This window comes from Diadema antillarum, unplaced genomic scaffold, assembly GCF_040938485.1.
Source record: "Diadema antillarum isolate AM-2024a unplaced genomic scaffold, OU_Dant_1.0 seq00001819_RagTag, whole genome shotgun sequence".
NCBI lineage: Eukaryota > Metazoa > Echinodermata > Echinoidea > Diadematoida > Diadematidae > Diadema > Diadema antillarum.
The window spans coordinates 60,607-80,106 of NW_027272494.1; the positions used below are offsets into that span (position 1 = coordinate 60,607).

Here is a 19,500-nt window from a genome sequence, read left to right on the forward strand (position 1 = left end):
ATATGCCATTCATTCAGTAACCTCGTCGCATTTGTGAAAGATTCAGTTAACTTTATCATTCTAAAACACTTCCCGGCGTTTTCGTACTATTGGGAGAGGGCTAACTTTCCGCGTCTAAATTCTGTTCAAGACAAAATACGCAATAAACTCTCTGATATATTCTACAATTTGTCTGCATTGTCGTGCGGACAGCGTCAGGATATCACGCCTTTCACTAACACTTCCGCCTATTCCGCAAACGCTTCTGCCTAAGCAGTGAGGGCAGATTCTCAAAGGTACAAGTGTCCAGCGGACATTTGCGGTCAAGTCTCGGAAGAGACAACAAGTGACATAAAGGAATTTAATGCCAAACTTGAATTCAGCATTATGCCGATAAAATACGAGAAGTCAAAGACGGGATCCAAGGCCTCATAACACCTTCCACACCTTTCTTTATCTTGTCGGAGCTGTAATGGACGCCTGACCATAGCATTAGAATTACACTTGGACTTACCTCAGTCTGTTCAGCCTCTGTCATGTTAACCTGGTGGTGAGACAAAGAAACTTGCATTAATGAGGCTTATTCTTCTATTTAGTTGATCTGTTGCAATGGCAAGACAGTAATGGGTACCACATAGTGAACATTACGAGCATTATTCGCTACTCCGAACGTCATCGAAACCTTTATCATGCCTGGAACAACTTACCCTTCTTAAAACTCGTTTGCTCGTGTCTTTATTTTTGTTCTTCTTATTTTGGACATTTTGGCTAGAGTAGTATATATATATACATATTATATATATATATATATATATATATATATATATATATATATATATGTCGGGATGTCCCGACCGTATTTGATATGAGTGCAAAGCCATGCTGCTATATAAATTTCTGACCCTATTCACACACAAAATACCAGCACATAGGTAGTGGCACTGACTTATAAACGCAGATGAATGTAAGCTCAGGTAATCAGAAAGAAAACATCTTGTAGGTCCTACTCGTATGTCTGCCGACATTGAAGTACTTGTACAATTGTACAATTGTGATTATTTCACCAGCCAAAAAAAAAGAAGGAAAGAACAAATGGAAAAAATATTTTTTATTTTTTATTTTATTTTATTTTATTTATTTATTTATTCATTTTTTTTTTTTTTTTTTTTTGGGGGGGGGGCATTTCTTTCATGGTAAGGGTCAATCGTGCCTCAACAGACCTGCAAACGCACACACACGTACAATATTGTACGGGGTACTCCCACAAGTACCTATTGCTAGTTTGTGTGTGTGCGTGAGTGTGCGTGTGTGTGACACACACACACACACACACACACACACACACACACACACACACACACAAAATAAAATAGAAAGTTATCATTGCCTGTACAGACCTCGGATGAAATATCAACGACGACACTGATGAAACGGATCCCAGCCTCCACGTCCTTAGATTGGACGAGTTGCGACACAACTCCTCCCGGCTTCAGTAGGCCGTCAATCTGCTCCTTGTTCACGTTCGCTTTCTTTACCTAGTGTTTAATCGTAAAGTGGATCATAGTAGGACAGGTCCACAGCAATTGCTGTAGTGAATGGTTTTTAATGGACTTGCTTAATCTCATCTAGTGTCAATATATGATTCAGCTGCTTACTGATTCGTTGCATGAAATTGTTCTTATACAGTTTTTGTTTCGATTTGTTTTTCTGCGTTAGTTTTCAGTTTGTTTATTATTGGTTTCGTTATCGCTAAAATGAACGCTTTCTATAATAGACTTCACTTGCTTTCAGACAATAAACGATTTAACTATTTATCTACTCAGTTGTTGCATCTGTTTGTTTTCATACAGTATTGTTTTGTTTTCTTTTAGCCCAAGAGCATTAGGTCAAAAAAGGCTTAAACCTGGACATTTTTGGTAACAAGCTGATTTTTTCAGGATAGGTCCAGAAAAATGTCTAGAATAGATACTAACAGTCCTCCTAAATCCTCTTTGAGCGTTTTCCGCAATCCAAGATGGCGTCCAAAATGACCGCCATTTCCAGAAATTCTTATAACTTTTCAACCAGAGAACCAAAGTACAACATTTAAATGTCTAAATACATGTTTTGAAGCATGAAGAACTCAATAAAACATATATCAAGAGATTTTGATGCAAGCAAGTACGGTAATCCAAGATGGCGTCCAAAATGGCCGCCATATTTTGAAATTCGTATAACTTTTCAGCCAGGTAACCCAAATACAAAATTTAATTGTCTAAATATATATTTTGAAGGATGAAGAACTCAATAAAATACATATTAAGAGAAGTTGACGGACACAAGTACTGTAATCTAAGATGACATCCAAAATGGCCGCCATTTCCTGAAATATTTATAAATTTTCAAATAGGTAACCCAATACAAACTTTAAGTGTCTATGTTTCGAAACATAAAGAACTCAATGAAATACATATTAAGAGATGTTGACGCACGCATGTCCCAATTAAACCGCTCGAGCTCTTCCTAAAATGCAAAATGGCCGGCAGTCACAATTTTATGTCACAATTATGTAAATAAATGTTAGTATAGTTCTAAATAGAAGAAACTTTTTTAGTTCTTATGAGTAAAGTATACTAAATAAAACATTTGGATGTTAAACTCAAGGAGTGTGTCCTTGTTACGAGAGAAACATTTGACCATCAGATTTGTTGCTAAATAGAGAGCCTACTAGATCTTTTTACCACATGGTCTATATTCGTCACCTCAAGCACATGAAATGAAAATTTAGTGCGAGCCCTTTTTTATTACCAACGCATTTGGTGTCTACCATGAGGTGAGTTCCATTTGAAACTGTCAGTTATCACTCAAGAAGTAAAAAAAAATCTTTCTGATGTCTGTGCTATATAAATGTTGAAATTCATGTCTCCATGTTCGATAAAATAATGTGTAATTCATCACATGACAGTGAATCTCTTTGCTGCAGTATATTGCTCCACCTAAAAACAAAGTGTCTAAATTATCTTATTCATTTCGTGTAGATTAGGTAAAATTATATTAAAGATAGAAATCAGAGAATGTGGCACCCATAGTTATTGGTACACGAAGGAGGAATATTCCTCTCCCACACGAGCGATCTTCTTTTTTTTTTTTACTCGAAAGTGAAACATATAGTGCAAACGTTTGGTAAGATATTGAATTGTTTCCATCAAAGAGTAAGAAATATATAAAGTAGTATTCAGGGAAATGGGCAATATATGGGAGGGGGTGGAAGGGGGATTCCCCCCCCCCCCCCCCCACATGAGGGAGATTTTGCATTACATTTCAGACTTGATATTCAGACATCTGATGCACCCTATTGGTGCAATATTAAATTTTTTTCTATCAAAAGGAACAAAAAGTTATGTAATCATGGAAGTGCGCGGTCATAGGGATGCCCGCTCCCACACGAGGGCAAAATTTCGTATTTTCAGACTTGAAATTTACAGATCTGTTGCACCTATTTGGTGAAATATCAGATATTTGTTTTCTATTTAACGCTGGAAGAAATATATATTCAGGAAAGTGTCGGGGAGGGGGAAGTGTGTGGAGAGAATACTCCTTCCCATACGATGGAGATTTTGGCATCTTCCAATTTGAAATTCAGAGATTTAGCGCACTCTTTTGGTGAAATATCTGAGATTTTTTTTTGTCCTAATAGTAAGAAAATATATATTAATGGAAATATATATTAATGGAGGTGTGTGGGGTGATGCACCCTTCCACAAAATGGAGGGATTTTTTTTTCCAGGTTACTGGTTTATGGTGCACAATGTTGATGACATACTAGATTTTTGTTTCTATTAAAAAGTGTAAGTAGAATAAAGAATAAAGACTAGTATATCCGAGGGGGGGGGGGGGGATCCCTTTCGACTGGATTGAGTTTTGCATTCCTATGATCATTAACCGGCCTAGTGCACCTTTGGTGTTATATTGATTGACCATCTTCAAAGAGTAGATAATTCATAGTCTCAGTATCCCCATCCTCTCCAACTCCAGGGAGCTTTTACACTTGAATTGAAATGAAAATAATTATATCATTTACACACATTTGATGGAATATCTGGGAGTTGTTAATCAAAGGGGTATTTAATTCATATTGGGAAAGTGAGCGGTGGAATGGTTTTGTAGGAAGGGCGAATTACCTTTACTTTTGCATTTTGTAAGTGAAAGATCTAGTGCACACTTTTTGGTGACATTTGGAAATTTGTTAATCTCAAAAGTGTACAAAGTCTATGGAAGGAGCCGAGCGAGGGACGTTTTGCATTTTTATGATTGCAATTCAACGACAAAGTGCATATACTTCAGGAAGAATATCTGAAAAATAATGATTGTACAGGCCACCCCTTTCCCTAAGGGGAGGGGGTGCATCCAAGCGAACCTATACCCGTGTTGTGCACATTTAAGGGAAAGATTCCACTGGACCATCTGAGTTGTTGAATCTCGAACATTATGTTGAATATCCTTGTCTCTTGATAAACAATCGGCGGCCATTTTGGGCAACATTTGGTTTTCGCGAAGAACTCACGTGGTTTTATTTGTACTTACGTGCTTCATGATCACTGACTAAGTATTTTGTTAGGTTCCTTATGTCTGAAAATATACATTTATACATTTAAGTGCACATCGCGGTTACGTAGTTGCAGGGTTATGAGAAAAACAGGAAATGGCAGCCATTTTGGACACCATTTTGGATTTCTGAAAGTGCTTAAGTGCTTTATTTGTGTTTCAAAATCTCCGAATAATTATTACATTTGGTTCCCTGTGACTCAAAACGTATATTTCGACATTACAAGTGTGTACAGTTGAAATCTACTTGCAAACTTGTGAGAAAAAAAAATCAGGAAATGGCGGCCATTTTGGACGCCATCTTGGATTACGGTACTTGTGTGCTTCAACAACTCTTAATATGTATGTTATTGAGTTCTTCATCCTTCAAAACATACATTTAGACATTTAAATTTTGTATTTGGGTTACCTGGCTGAAAAGATATAAAAATTTCAGAAAATGACGGCCATTTTGGACGCCATCTTGGATTACGGTACTTGCGTGCTCAACATCTCTTAATATGTGTTTTATTGAGTTCTTCATGCTTCAAAACATATATTTAGACATTCAAATTTTGTATTTGGGTTCTTTGGTTGAAAAGTTATAAGAATTTCTGGATATGGCGGCCATTTTAGACGCCATCTTGGATTGCGGAAAACGCTCAAGGAGGATTTATGAGGACTTTTAGTATTTTATTCTAGACATTGTTCTGGACCTATCCTGAAAAAATCAGCTTGTTACCAAAATTGTCCAGGTTAAAACCAATGCTCGTGGACTATTTGTATCAATGTGCATATATACCTGCACGGTTGTAGTAATCGTTGCTTTCCCGTCGTACTTGTCCAATATGGTGAACCTGACTTCGAAGGTGAAGTTGTGTGCCTCGAGGCCGGCCTTCATCTTCAGACCTGGCATGACGAGGGATTCCCCCGAGACCAGCTGCGTGTAGACTTCGTCTGGATTACGATACTCGACACGGTATCGGAGGGATGGCTCGTAGGGGAGAGATTCATTTGGCCCAGGGAAATTCATCTCTTCGCCTTCGTCTTCCCAGTGGTCACAGGATGCTGTGAAATCGGTGGTCAGTGCTTCACCTTGGAAGAGAAGAAATATATTTACGATGAGAAGGAATGATGAAAGTGGAAGGAGGAAGGAAGTGGCGGAGAAGGAGGAGAGTTAGATGGAGGATAATGGGGATGAGAAGGAAAAGAGAAAGTGCCACAATGTAGTAGAATGAGGAAGAGAAGAATATTAGGTGGTCGGGGAATATCTTAAGGTTATAGTCTAGAATTGAAGTACAGATTTTCAACAGATCTATTTGACAAAAGCAGTAACAAACTTAAAGTTCTCAGTATAATTTTCATTTGCTTTCTTCATTCTCTGATTTTTATTGGCTTCCTGTTACGGGAAATACTTGTGATTTATGTTGAAAGTAGACGAACGGGTAACCTTGTTTATGTCTTTGATTTGATTTCTGTATTCATTTTTCAAACAAGAATATAACAGAAAAGTTATTTAGTAACATTTGAAATAATTGCATGAATACAGGTCGGAGGTCAACATAAATGAACAACACTGTTTTTCTTGATAATACAAAATGATTACGAGCAGGTGTATTTTATAAATTAAAATGAAAATAATGTTTCATAGAATTGCTGCTCAAAAAGAAATAAATCTAAGAGTAACCGAAATGCAGGAGACCATTAAATTTATCACATGCTTGGCGAAGATAATAGTCTCACATTATGCACATAACATAATACAATCAAAGATAATACACCAGTCACCACTAATCAAACAGATTCCAAGTGGGCAAACATGATGGGGAATGGTTCAGCATGATGCAAAATGTATAGAGAGTTTGTGTAGATAGCAAAGTGCAGTGTGCGTGTATGTATACGGCATACAGATATGTGTGTGCCCGTATGTTTGCGTATAAAAAGAATGTATGTTTAATGATTGTTCTGCGTACGCGAAGCTCCAAACCCTTTCTTGAAAAGACGAGAAAATTGAAGCAGAAACAATCAATTAAATAACAATATACTCTGATCATTAACCATACATCAATTTAGCATTATATCTCTGAACTGCTGTCTAAAATATATAGATAGATTTACATCGTTTGAGGTGAAATCGGGTAAGGAGTTCCAGACGTCAGGTCTATGCCATTTTAAAGATTTTTGTGCCAGGACAATTCTTGATTTGGTAAATGAAAGTTAGACAAACGGCGAATTGGATAAGAATGAACACTGAAATTAGATAGGGATGAAGAAATTATTCAAAACCGAAGGAAGCTGATTAAACATATATTGATTTATGCACAAAGATTGTTTTTGAAGAGTGTGGCTGTCGTTTAAAATCTTTTTTATTGGATATAAAACAATGGAACGGTTGGTCATATGTAGTGGAAGTTCAACATGTAAATGAATACGGTGATAACGCCTTACTATAGTCTTTCAATGACATACGCGCAAATCATCACTATATCTATTTCCTGGTTCGGAATTCTATCCAGGAAAGTAAATTGCTTAACTCGCTCGAAATTATCATCGACTTGTAATGACGTGGCATATCTACTTCAATCAAAGATTTGTGAAATGGCATCCTCATTGCTTAATGAAATCTTTTCATAGAATTCCACGAAAGCTTATTCCAAATTCTATGACCATTTATACATCAAAGCTTTAGCTTCGAATTCAACTTAAACACTCTTTTTTAATGGAGGAAACGAAATTAAATATGATTAACCTTTAAGCTCTGAGGGAAAATGCACTTCCATTATATAACAATGTAGAGAACATAGTCCTCTAAATTCTTCTGTAAACGCTTACCGATGGCAGGTGAAATTTGACAGTTTCCACCACGGGGCGTTAGGTTTGTGAAGAATTTCACAGCAGTAAATCCTTCTCGTTTGCCTGGTTCCTGCATGTAGAGCCAAATTGTGTACAACTGGCCCCCTTCTAGTTTGTCAGCAAGGATCAGAAGACCGCTCTTTGTCAGATCTTGAGAGGGACATAAACAACAACAAAAGAGCATATATGTAGGCGTACAGTATTGACATACTGCAATCAGGAAACGCGCAGTCATTAACTTCGTCCTTTTCCCTTAATGTATGGGATATGCAATTCTGTCACATGATTATAAGTATATAAACATAGTACAGTATATATTAATTATGTATATAATAAATTTTGTCAAAGGACGAGAAGATACACAACATAACACATGACCCATTTCCTTATTTTGTGTTCTCTCGAAAAGACGCAAATTGTATAAAACAAACACACTGGGACATATGCACTTAGCAAATATAATAATATATATATATATATATATATATATATATATATATATATATACATGTATATATATATATATATAATATTGTAGTAGGGAGAGAAGATACACACATTATGCACAGATACACATCATAATATTGACCAATTTCCCTAGTTTGTGTTCTTTCGAAAACACACAATCCAATAAAATAAACACATTTTTACACGTCACGTGATGACTTTCAAGCACGTGACCTTGTTTTTGTTGCGGGTTTCCCACGTCAATAAATCTGAATTTTTACTTTTGAGCCTTCTCTTCATCCATGTATATACCAAATGTTGGTATTTGAATATTGCAGTGTATCTTTGGATACCGAGTTATATGAGGTTCTCGCTGCAGTTGTCCGTCTAAAGTGTGAATACCTGTTTCTGCAATATCTGCTAGATTAACTCCCCTTTCGTTCTTCTGCATTTCCCATCGAAAAGTGGCGTTTTTAGTGTCGCAGTTCTCGCATCTGGCTTCGTATCCCAGCGGCGATGTGGGGTTCACCTTTGATAAGCAATTCTGCTTGCATCTGAGTTCATAAAAAATAGGTACAAGCTCTAGAGTTACTAAGAAGTTACGACCTTCCTTCAAACCCATCCAAGGACGTAGACCTAAATGCTGTTATTCTTTTTAAAATCTGAATACATAAGTAATTCACTGAACTACAGAACTGGTCGACGGGAAACACTACATCACCCGACAAAATTTGACTAATTGGCTGTTAAACATTTGGATCGAACGAACGCATCTACACAGTTTTGATACAGGACGAGGGTTTTTGCATGTATACCTCATAAACTGGACGACCAGTTATCATTACAACTACTGTGTTACTATCATGTACGGTTTTTTTTTGTGTAAATTGTTGACAAGGTAAAAAAAGAACTTGTGCTGTTATTTTTGATTTATTATTGATGTACGAGAAGTATGAAAACAAATAAATTTGATTTGATTTAATTAAATTGAGTTGAATAGCGCCGATTAAAAAAAAAGATATAAAACAGCATCTTTCTTACATGATGGAGGCTACGACTGGATCCCCGTCAACTGTGATGATGTCCTGACGAAACGTCGTTGATCTTGACCCGAGGACACCTTCAACTTCGAATTTATACTTTGCATTGACCGCCAGGCGCAGCGCTGTGACTGTCAGAGTCATCTCAGTTTCACCTGGTATACGCTGCATGCTATGCGATTCGCAGATGGCATTGCTGGCTGAGGGTACTGTGGGGACCGGGGTGGACAGTTGGGTTCCTCTTTCGCACCGCCAAATAAACGTCCAGTTTGCGAAGTTCTGTGTTGTGACGTCAGGGTCAATAGACTCTGAGGCATTGAGGGTGATATCTTTCAATCCGTTGACCGTTCGAGCAATCCCACCGCTTATTGTTACAACCAGGGCCGAGGCGTTGATTCGCATGTACGTATAGTCATACCCCGACAGCGGTGGACTCGTCTCCGTAATCGTCACTGTCATTGTAACGTTGTAAAATCCCACGGGAAACGTCCGGGGTGGGAAGTCGTAATTTGGATAATTCTCTGAATCGAGATCTTTTGCTTCATCCGTGTCCATGTCGTATGTTGCCCACTGAAAGAGGGGCTTTTGTTCCAGCCCCCAACACTTGAGACTAACGGTCGAACTGAGACGCACGTATTCGGAACGATAGGAGAATTTCGGGTACATCATATTTTTTGCAGCTCCTTGGATGGAAACCATAGGAGGGCCTACACATCCGGTTATTGTTAATGTAATAGTGCGATGCTGATCTTCGTCTTCAAAGTTGTTTGAAATAATGATGGTAATGTTGTACTCTCCTGGGGTGTTAAACTCTACGTGGGTTAAGACTTGGCCATCCGCAGTCCACACCAATCCTGGCTCGTAGTAGTCGTAAGGGGCGTTATAACAATTAGGTGGTCCAGAAAAATACAGCGTTTCGTTGCAAAACACCCACAAAATGCAAAGAGGTGCATCCAATCCATCACCTTCCAGTGTCATGTTCAACTTACTATATGCCTTTAACTTTAAATCCTTATTGCCCGAATCGATTATATTAACGTCCGTTAAGTCGAACCCTGATGTAATATGAATGAATATCACATGTGAGTCTTCATACAACGGATGTATGGCGTACGCGCGAAGAGCATACACACCAACGTCGCTGTATGTATGTTCAAATGTAGGTCCGCTACCATTCGTTTGATCACCGTAGTCCCATTTGTATACCGAATCGGGGTATGGTCGAATTGGGCTAAACCTCAATCTTTTATTCTTATGAAACCAAGTCTCATTTGGTCCTTTTCCCGACACCAACTGCCTACCCTCATAGACTTGAACTTCAACATCGAAAGACCTTTCCTCTGCAATAGTAAGATCAGTTTCCACGCTGCCTTGCCATAGGCCAGAATAGTAGCTTATGTTTACGCTAAGAACATATGCCCCTTCCTCTTGGAAACTAAACGAATACTCGGTGTTAACAGAGTCTAATTCTTTATGCTCTGTCAATATGTTTCCACTTCCGTTGTTCCACAGAAATGTTCCTTTACCGAATGGTATTTTCTCTCCATCCTTTACAGACAAAGTAACGTGAGCCATTGTTCCATTATCTTCGAGCCAAAGGAATTTTTCCAACACTTGTAATTCAAATATCTCATCGATTGGTTTCTTTACTTGAACTACGTGAGGGTACTCAACAGCACCCAAGAGGTTACTACAGTTGACCACGGCTCTATAATTCTGAACACGTACGCTATACCCCATCTGGACTGATAACGGCAGACTCACGTCATTTTCCTCATGGGGTGCAAGAGTACTATCCCCAAAATCCACTGAACATGTCATTTGAGTTGGAGCATTGGCTCCCGGTTGCAGACTGATTTTGATGATCGACTGTGCGGGAGATGTTATTATAAGCGGTACGGATGTGATTACAAGATTTGCCACAGGGTACAATACTTCAGTATTTATGCACTCTTCAAGTGGGGTCTCCAACAGATCGTTTCTAACCGTGGTACAAACAGAGTAAGTTCCTGGACTTTGGAATGCATGGGAGAATGTCACCATCACTGCATCTTCTGTTTGGTTTCCATCAGTAGTCCCGTCACCCCATGAGACATTAGTTTTGATTTCAGTACCACTTCCTGGACTTACGGTCACATTAAGATCCTCACCAACTGCCAGTATTACATCGCTGGTAGGCGTCATGGAAAAGTTGCTCAAAGGATAGTTTGCACTGACGTAAATTTGCTTGACAACTGCACTGACACGATTAGCAATGATAGCGGTGACGAGAAAACTGCCGCTCACATTATAGATAGCTGCCGTGGTTGTATCGTGACTCAATAAGGGTATGGACAAGCTACAGGTGCAATATTCGCTGAAAAGAAATGTCACGAAAATGTCATCCGTTAATGGCTGGCCGGAATCCAAGGTCAACGTAAAGTTTATGCGCTCCGTTGTTGTTAGGTCTATTGTGGAAGGGTACGCGGTCAGTGTAAAGTGTGTTGCCGCAGGCACATTTTCCTGAACAACGACCGTAGCATTACTTGGCGAACAATCAAGAGAGGACGTGTCGGCATTAGAGGCTGTTGCAGAAATGTTATACTCTCCCGTAGCACTATACATATGAGTAACTTCTATATCACCCGGAACATCAGACGTAGCCGTTTCTGTCGACCCGTCTCCAAAGTCGACTGTGATTGATATATCGTAGCCACCTTGTACAGAAATTACTGTCCCAGTACCTTCCGATATCTTGAGACCAACTGGAGTTTGAATGGTGCACGACTGGATGGTCCTTCCAACAGCGATCGTTACTTCAACTGTCTCATTGCTAACGTCATTTTCACACGTAGCAGAGATCGTGGCTCCTTCGTGCTGAACCACTGAGTAGTTGAACTGCGTGGAGAATTGATATGCATTCGTCAGTGTGGTGGCAGGATCGACAAATTGACGACCATCACCAGTATAGATTGTACACGTCACATGTTCAACACTCTGGACAATCCCTGAGGTCGATAGGCTTGCGGTTACAATATCGTTGACGTCTACGTCGTCTGGGTTTGCCGAAAGTTGCAGTCCCTTTATTGAATGCTTAATAAGCAGGCTCGCACTGCCAGTTATGGAGCCAAGTGCGTTTGATGCCGTAGCTGTGATGATCTTTTCTCCTGCTAATGTATACGTCTGAGTCCATGTCATGGCATTATCGACCAAAGCCTCATCAGTTACAGTATAACCGTCTCCAAAGTCCACGGTTAAAGTTACGCCAGTTCCAGTCGTTAAAGAGACCGTAATCGCGACTGGTTTATCGGTGCCAGCTGTACCGGGAGACGAGATCTGCAGCCCGGAGATGGTAACTCCGACCGTGACATTTGCATTGAGAGTGATGTCCTGTTCGATTCCATTTGACAAGGTCGCATTTAACAGAAACGTTCCAAAGTCATGTGGATTCCAAGTTGTCGTGAATGTGTTTCCTGTCCCTATGAAGGGACTTTCCCTTCCATTTAAAGTGAAAGTCAGCCCACTTGGCCAGGCACCAGATGATAATGTGACAGTCAGCGTGACGTCCTCTGATGGTAATGGAGCTTGCCCTGTTTGTTGCATACTAAATGTAGCGACTCCGAGTGAATCCGTGATAGTTGCTTTTGCGGTGTCTGATATCAGTCCACAATTGGCATCAATAGTATATGACCCAGGATTTGAGAATGCGTGGGGAATCAAGCTTTTCCGGTCTGCTTCCGTCTGAGTCTCAGTCGTTGATCCATCTCCAAAATCCCACTCGCAGGTGACCGTGTCAGTAGCTGAATGCATCAAGTAAGTTACATTGACACTTTCGCCACTCAAACCAAGGATATCGTCAACCTCAATAAATTCAGCGCTTCTGCGAGTCCTATGATGGATGTTATCTGATTCACTCTCCTCCTCGTCACTTGTAGCGCTCCGTCTGTAACGCCTTCGGTATTTGTGTTGATCATTAACCTCTTCTTCTGTCATGCCATCAGCAATATGACTTTGTAAAGTCTGGTCGAATACATTTGCATGTTTTTCGTCACTTGTACCCTTGCGGAGACTGGTCGATAGATAGACACTTGCCCGTCTATTTGTTGTTCCACATGGCAATGCTGTATACCCTGGGCATGTCGACCCGCACCTTGGTGGCGCAGATTCTGGAGTAGTCGCCCTCTCGCTCCCGCAAGCACATTGAGTATCGCTCACAAAAGCAAAATTATGGTCTCTCTGCCAGCAATATTTTCGGCACTGCCAGACGATTCCTTGCAATGGGAGTGACATCTTGTCTCCGAGGAACACGTTGGAGTGGATATTCAGGTGCAGACAGCCCAAATAATACGTCAACAATTCATCTGTAGGGAAATATCAATGTTTGCCACTTTTAGGTGTACTATGAATTTATGCTTTGCTCTTACCCTATATATAATTAAGATATCTTACTTTTCAATGGTAATTATAAAGAATTTTATGTTTTAAAAAAAACTGGATAGCATACTTACCTATACGCAGGCCCAGAATAGGTTAAAATTATTACATCAGCGGAAAATGGTCTACTAAAGGTGCCATTTTTAAGGCTAACGTGAAATGCAACATGATATCACAAAAGCTCAGTGTTATAATCTTTCTTCAGGCTTTTCAAAGATTTTAAAAATCATTTGCTGAAACACGGTCGATTCTATTCACCTTTCAAAATGTTGACAAAGACAGTTTAACCTCGATTCATCTTAACCTTTTACTTGCAACACCGGCAAAAAGAGGTAATCCTGTATCGCATGAATTGTTACTTTCCCACTGCTGGAGCAATAATCTTCTGACAAACGACCGCTTCTTTTTGGTCGACACCCACTTACCCCTTGTAATAGTGGGCTGAATTTTTCTGCAAAAGATTGTCCAACTGCAGAATGTGCAAAATTTGGCTTCCACTTTAGCACAATTAAGATTTAATCCCTGCTACTAGTGGTAAAAAAGTTAACACTAATGGACATACCTTCCCCGTCTATTTCGTTCAATGTCTGGACAGGCACCAAGAAGTCCGCGAATCGTAGCGTGTCGGCTGGCATGAACGGGACCCCACCGTCAATAATGTTTTCGCGCTCACTGGGTTCCGAAACGGACCCAATGCAGACACCATCGACGTACGCGTCAAGACCAATATCCTGTCTCCAAGTCACTCCAACAAGGATCGGGTATCCCAGTAGGGCTCGAAATGATGCAGTCCAAGTGTGGATTCCTGTCTGAATCCGTACTTCAAAGTCGCCTGTTTGCCTGCTGAGTTCGTTTCTCGGGACAACGTGAGCCAAGCGAATGGCCAGACCCGGCATAAGATCCGGCCAGTCTCCTTTCTTGAATAACGGCACAAAGTCTATGGACGTGACATTTTGAAAGAAGTAGGCAGGGTTGGGCGTGAACTTGACAAGAGCGCTGAACCCTCTACTGCACTCGGCAATGTTGCTGAGGCAGCCTGGTGAAGTTTGTGGTGCGTCAAGAGGGCGTTCTGTTTCATCATATAGCAAGTGGCGTAGGGGCAGAGGCCATTTGTAGATGGAGTTGTCATCTGTGAAGAATTCGATTGTTTGGAAAATAAAGACATGGTGTTATGAAGTTATCTAGTGTTATTATAAATAGTTATAGCGCATTTCCCATGTAGAAGTTTAAGTGCAATTAATAAAAAAAAATCGCGTATAATATGAAACGGGTGGTTTATGTCACAAATTATTGATAAACAGAAAGCGTGGGATAAAAACTCAATGAATTATCATAAAAGAATGCAATACGAGAATACCAGTAAGAAAAGGCTTTAATGGTTTTGATGAAAAACGCACAGCACTATGGTATGTAACCCAACATTAACGAGTAATACGTGTGTGTATGAGCTGCGCATACAGCCCACAATTTGTTACTGTCATGATTACCTATTATCACCGACATGTAAGTAGAAAAATGCTGAGACAAAATGTGATACAATGAAACACATGAGACGTCGAATTGAAATATTTTTTGAGCATCGAAAGTGTGCAATGATTTTTTTTTTCATTTGACATAGATCTTTTGATAACTGTCAGTGGAGTATGTGGAATAAAAAAAAGGTAATGATCGAATCTGCAGTAACAGTCTCAGTGAAGTATCACGATGATAACTAGAACAGTCGCAAGAACAGCATTTGGGTAGTTGAGGCTTAATGGATAAGACCAAAGACTCGCAATTATGGGATCCTGATTTGAGTCTTCCTGCGACAGCGGCTGTGCCCCCAGGCAAGGCACTTCATCCTTATTGTTTAACCCTTCCTAGGGGACTTGAGCCCACAGGGGGTCCTGTTGTTACTTGCTAACGAACATTATTTGCTTTCTTAGTGACTATGTTGTTAAAAGAATACAATTCATTTTTTTTTTCAAATTACTACATTGATATCTTCATTAATGCCAATTCAATACTTAATTAATATAGAAATATTGTATATTACTTAATTGATACTTAAATATATTACACTCTCTCGTTCCATAATCCTGGCCAGTCCGTTAGAGCTAATCGTCATTCTGTTCAGGGCTCAGGTACCCATCATAACTGTCAAATTTAAATGTAAACATGCTATCCAATTCAATAACATACTTTGTTTTTGGCAGAAGGTAAAGGAGCAAATTTGCGTAGATAAACCGCAACTACATCGACATCAATTAAATATTTTTAATTATCTAAGTGAAAAGACTGACAATGGCAGAAGCGGCCCGTCATGCTAGCAAAAAAAAGGGGCAGTAAAGTGCTGCAGTCACCACGCTGAATGACCGTCGCTATAGCAACGCCACGCATGCGTGTCCTTCTGTGCCATTATCTGTCCAACTCATCCTATTTCGAGGAGTGCTTCTGAATATTGTATGTTGCCTTCCCTTCAACACGTTACCATCCACAGTTCTTGCTCTGAACCCAACAACAGTGAAATAAAAGATTGTTTCCATCTTGTTGCTAAGCAGTTTATAAGCTCTAGCTGAAATAATTTAGAAATTAGGGAGATGCTCTCGTGGTATTAACACTGCATTGATCTTCACATGTAGATATGTGGTTCCCCCTTCATTTCTTTTTGCTATCTTACAAGCCGTGATTTGCTGTATTCGTGTAATATAAAGTTGTTGTTTTGTTATTTCATCCCTCATTAAGACAATTTGCAGCTCCCTCCTCAAACTTTTACACTTCATCCCTTTCATCCAGCAGCAAGGCATTACATTACAGCATGTGTAATGCTTTCATTTCATTTTCAGCAGTTCAGGGCTTAGAGCTCCCTCACGAGACTTTGGCAGCTGTAAGATACGTCTACATCATGATTATGGGATATTCCCTTCCGAAGATCGGAGTATTGTAGCATATTACCAAGGAGCTTCAAACACCTTGATATTACAGACAACTACAAATGGGACGTTAAAAAAAAACCAGACTTGTAAAGTTACACAGGTTCTCGTGAAACAGTGCTATAGATGGTAACGGAGATTGTAGAATGTAATGGAAGTGGTGCTGTCATTGTCTTTCTCTTGTTTCACTCTTCACTCTATTTATTTTGATTAAGATCATAAAAAAAGAAGTATATACATTATTGTACTGTACATCGTAAGTTGACTTTTATAGGTGAGGGGTTAGTAGATTATCGAGCACCAACATTATTTCAATGACATCTTTGTGCAGAAACTTATTGGAGAATAGTTAAGTCACTGTTACGGCATCATTACCCAATGGCGTATACCTATTTGGTTTCTGGGGTAAAGACTGTAACCTCAAAGTTCAACCACCTTTTTATCTAGGTTTATGACTGATTTTAACGAAACTTCTATTCTCTTCTGAATTAGACTGCATAGTTATAATGCCCATTTTCTTACGGAGTCGTTGATGTCATTTCTGATGATAATATTTAGCGCGCAAGGAGTCACTGTAGCTGGATACTCCCCTATAGCCTGCCTCGGATGCTTTGTCACTCAGTTTCAACGTGACAGCTAACCGCTCCAGGGTCATCGTACCAGGGGTCCGTTTCAGGGAAGTCTTACACACTTATACACTCATGAGACACTTCATCAAGTGGATTTGAAACTCTCATTTGGCCACATGTGAGCAACTTAGGTCATTCTAAGATTTATGCAAAGACAGATTATGTGGTGACCCCGCGGTAAACACGGTAAACAGATCGCGCAGCTGGCACTGAAACTCACCAGAACTTGAATTCCCCATAAGTTGTTATTGATTGTCGTCTGCACAGAGTCCATGAGTCTAAATACATTCTAATCGACCCCTTTGAATTCACTAACGTTTGTTCTCAGATGGTTTCTTTTCGTGGTAGAAAGAGGCATGTCTTCAGCACTATACTAACTTTCATTTTCACAGGGGAGGGGGATGTAATGAATGACATAAATGTTTCTTTCATCTGTTCACGAGCGGTCGAAGGAGGGGTAACTTTGGAAGCTGAATATTCTCTAGCTCATCATGTTTGAACTGTCATTTGACAATATTCATGAGATTAAATTTCTCAGTCTTATTACAAACATTGAACAAAATAGGATATCGTGTTTGGTAGATTGTTACAAACGCTAACTTCTGTCAAAGATAAGTGCGATTGATATGTATATATATGCATGTATAAAAATATTATATATATACATAGATATACATATATCAAAAACTTTTGATAGATAAACACAATCTAAAGCTCTTACCTCGTGTATACATGTCATGTTAAATGTTTGCTACCCATAGATCTTCATCTCCCTTGCTTGCTATTCAGCTATTCAGCGCTTTTTACACTGGCAAATTTTTGCTTAGTCCCGTACCAACGGTGGGGCTAAGGGGGTGTAAAAAGGTCAGTTTTCTCATTAGCCCAGGACAAGAGCTTAGTACGGGATTTATTGGCGAGTGCATAAAGCTGAAAAAGTTGGTACGGGACTAACGATAGTCCTGGGTCAGAGAAAGTACGGGGTGAAGAAACACAAGTGTAAAAAGGGCTTTTTACTAATGAGGAAAAAAGAACAAATAAACTTTTACCAATCAGAGAGGGCGCGTTGTTTCTATCTTCTTTAGGGGATAAAAATCACATAAATGAACAATGAGCGAAACAGGGGATAAAGGGTTACAATAATATCTTTTCTCAGGGAAACTTGATTGAACTTTTAGGGGAACAGACTGAGATGGGCGTAAAAGGCCTACTATGTCATTGATCGGTCCGACTTTGAGGTTCATCGATCCCACAGCCACCCGCCAACCCATTGATACTTGATGAACACTCCACCTGAGGACTTCGGTTGAGTTGTAAAATTGAGCAGATTTATTGGAACCTTCGCCAGTTATATGGAACCCGCTCTGACATATAAGTTTTAATATTCATAACATGGGAGTGCAGTTTTTCTGCAAATGAAAATTGATATGACTATCTTTTTCGAGCACTAGCTCACTTATGCTTCAATGAATTTCTCCCAGATTTGAATATGTTGTAGCTGAGACTTTGGGCTATCGTTAATGTACCCTTCCTTTTTTATACGATGTCGGGACTACGTTAAAAAACTTGGTTGAATTTAAAGCTCATCAGTAATGTACTGAGATCTTTCTTTCTTTCTGCAATTTTCTTTGCAATAACTCAAGAAAAATAGCCTCTATCACCCCCAAATTTTGCACATGTTTAGTTCATGTCACGTACATTATTTCATAAGATAACAACTATTGATCGGACATCATTTTGGGTATGTAAATTAGGGTCAAAGGTCATAAATGTTTCATCCTGTATCTTAGTGAAAACATGTCCTATTTCTCCCATATTTTGCACACGCAAAGACCATGATATAAGAATCTTTTCACAAGATAACCACTTTTTGCTCAGATGCCATCATGTCTGTGCAAAGTTGGGTCAATGGTCAAATATACATGTACTTCATTCTGTATCTTCGTTACGACGTGTTATCTCTATGGGAGTGCAGTTTTTCTGCAAATGAAAATTGACATGATTATCTTTTTCGAGCACTAGCTCACTTATGCTTTAAAGAATTTCTCTCAGATTTTAATATGTTGTAGCTGAGATTTTGGGCTATCGTGAATGTACCCTTCGTTTTTTCATACGATGTCGGGATTACGTTAAAAAACTTGGTTGAATTTAAAACTTATCTGCAATGTATTGAGATGTTTCTTTCTTTCTGCAACTTTCTTTGCAATAATTCAAGAAAAACAGCTTCTATCACCCTCAAATTTTGCACATGCTTAGTTCATGTCACATACATTATTTCATAAAATAACGACTTTTTGATTAGACACCATTTTGGGTATGTAAATTAGGGTCAAAGGTTATAAATGTTTCATCCTGTATCTCAGTGAATACATGTCCTATCTCTTCCATATGTTTTACATTGATATAGCTGATTCTGGGTGCATGCACTGGTCGGGGAGGAAGGTCTCGAGCCTCGGTGATTAAGTTTGCCTTTTCCTCCCCTGGCAACCAGCAGCATCATGCACCTGGAACCACCACAATTTTTATATCATGTATTTACGATTTTCTGTTTGTATTTTATGTCAGCTTGTATTGTATATTGTATATTGAATTGCCGAATAAATAATAATAATAATAATAATAATAATAATAATAATAATAATAATAATAATAATAATAATAATAACA

General features: G+C 39.1%; 1 protein-coding gene across 1 annotated transcript in view; it reads right to left on the reverse strand.

Annotated features, from left to right (window-relative positions):
* Positions 1–19,500, reverse strand: part of LOC139712553 (polycystin family receptor for egg jelly-like) — a 72,753-nt gene that overhangs the window by 37,390 nt on the left and 15,863 nt on the right. The window contains exons 2-8 of the mRNA XM_071624366.1: positions 13,858–14,424; positions 8,884–12,661; positions 8,245–8,396; positions 7,375–7,545; positions 5,345–5,637; positions 1,377–1,514; positions 494–523 (exon numbers count right to left, since the gene is read on the reverse strand). Coding sequence (XP_071480467.1) covers positions 494–523; positions 1,377–1,514; positions 5,345–5,637; positions 7,375–7,545; positions 8,245–8,396; positions 8,884–12,661; positions 13,858–14,424 — 5,129 coding nt within the window. The remainder of the gene's footprint in view (positions 1–493; positions 524–1,376; positions 1,515–5,344; positions 5,638–7,374; positions 7,546–8,244; positions 8,397–8,883; positions 12,662–13,857; positions 14,425–19,500) is intronic.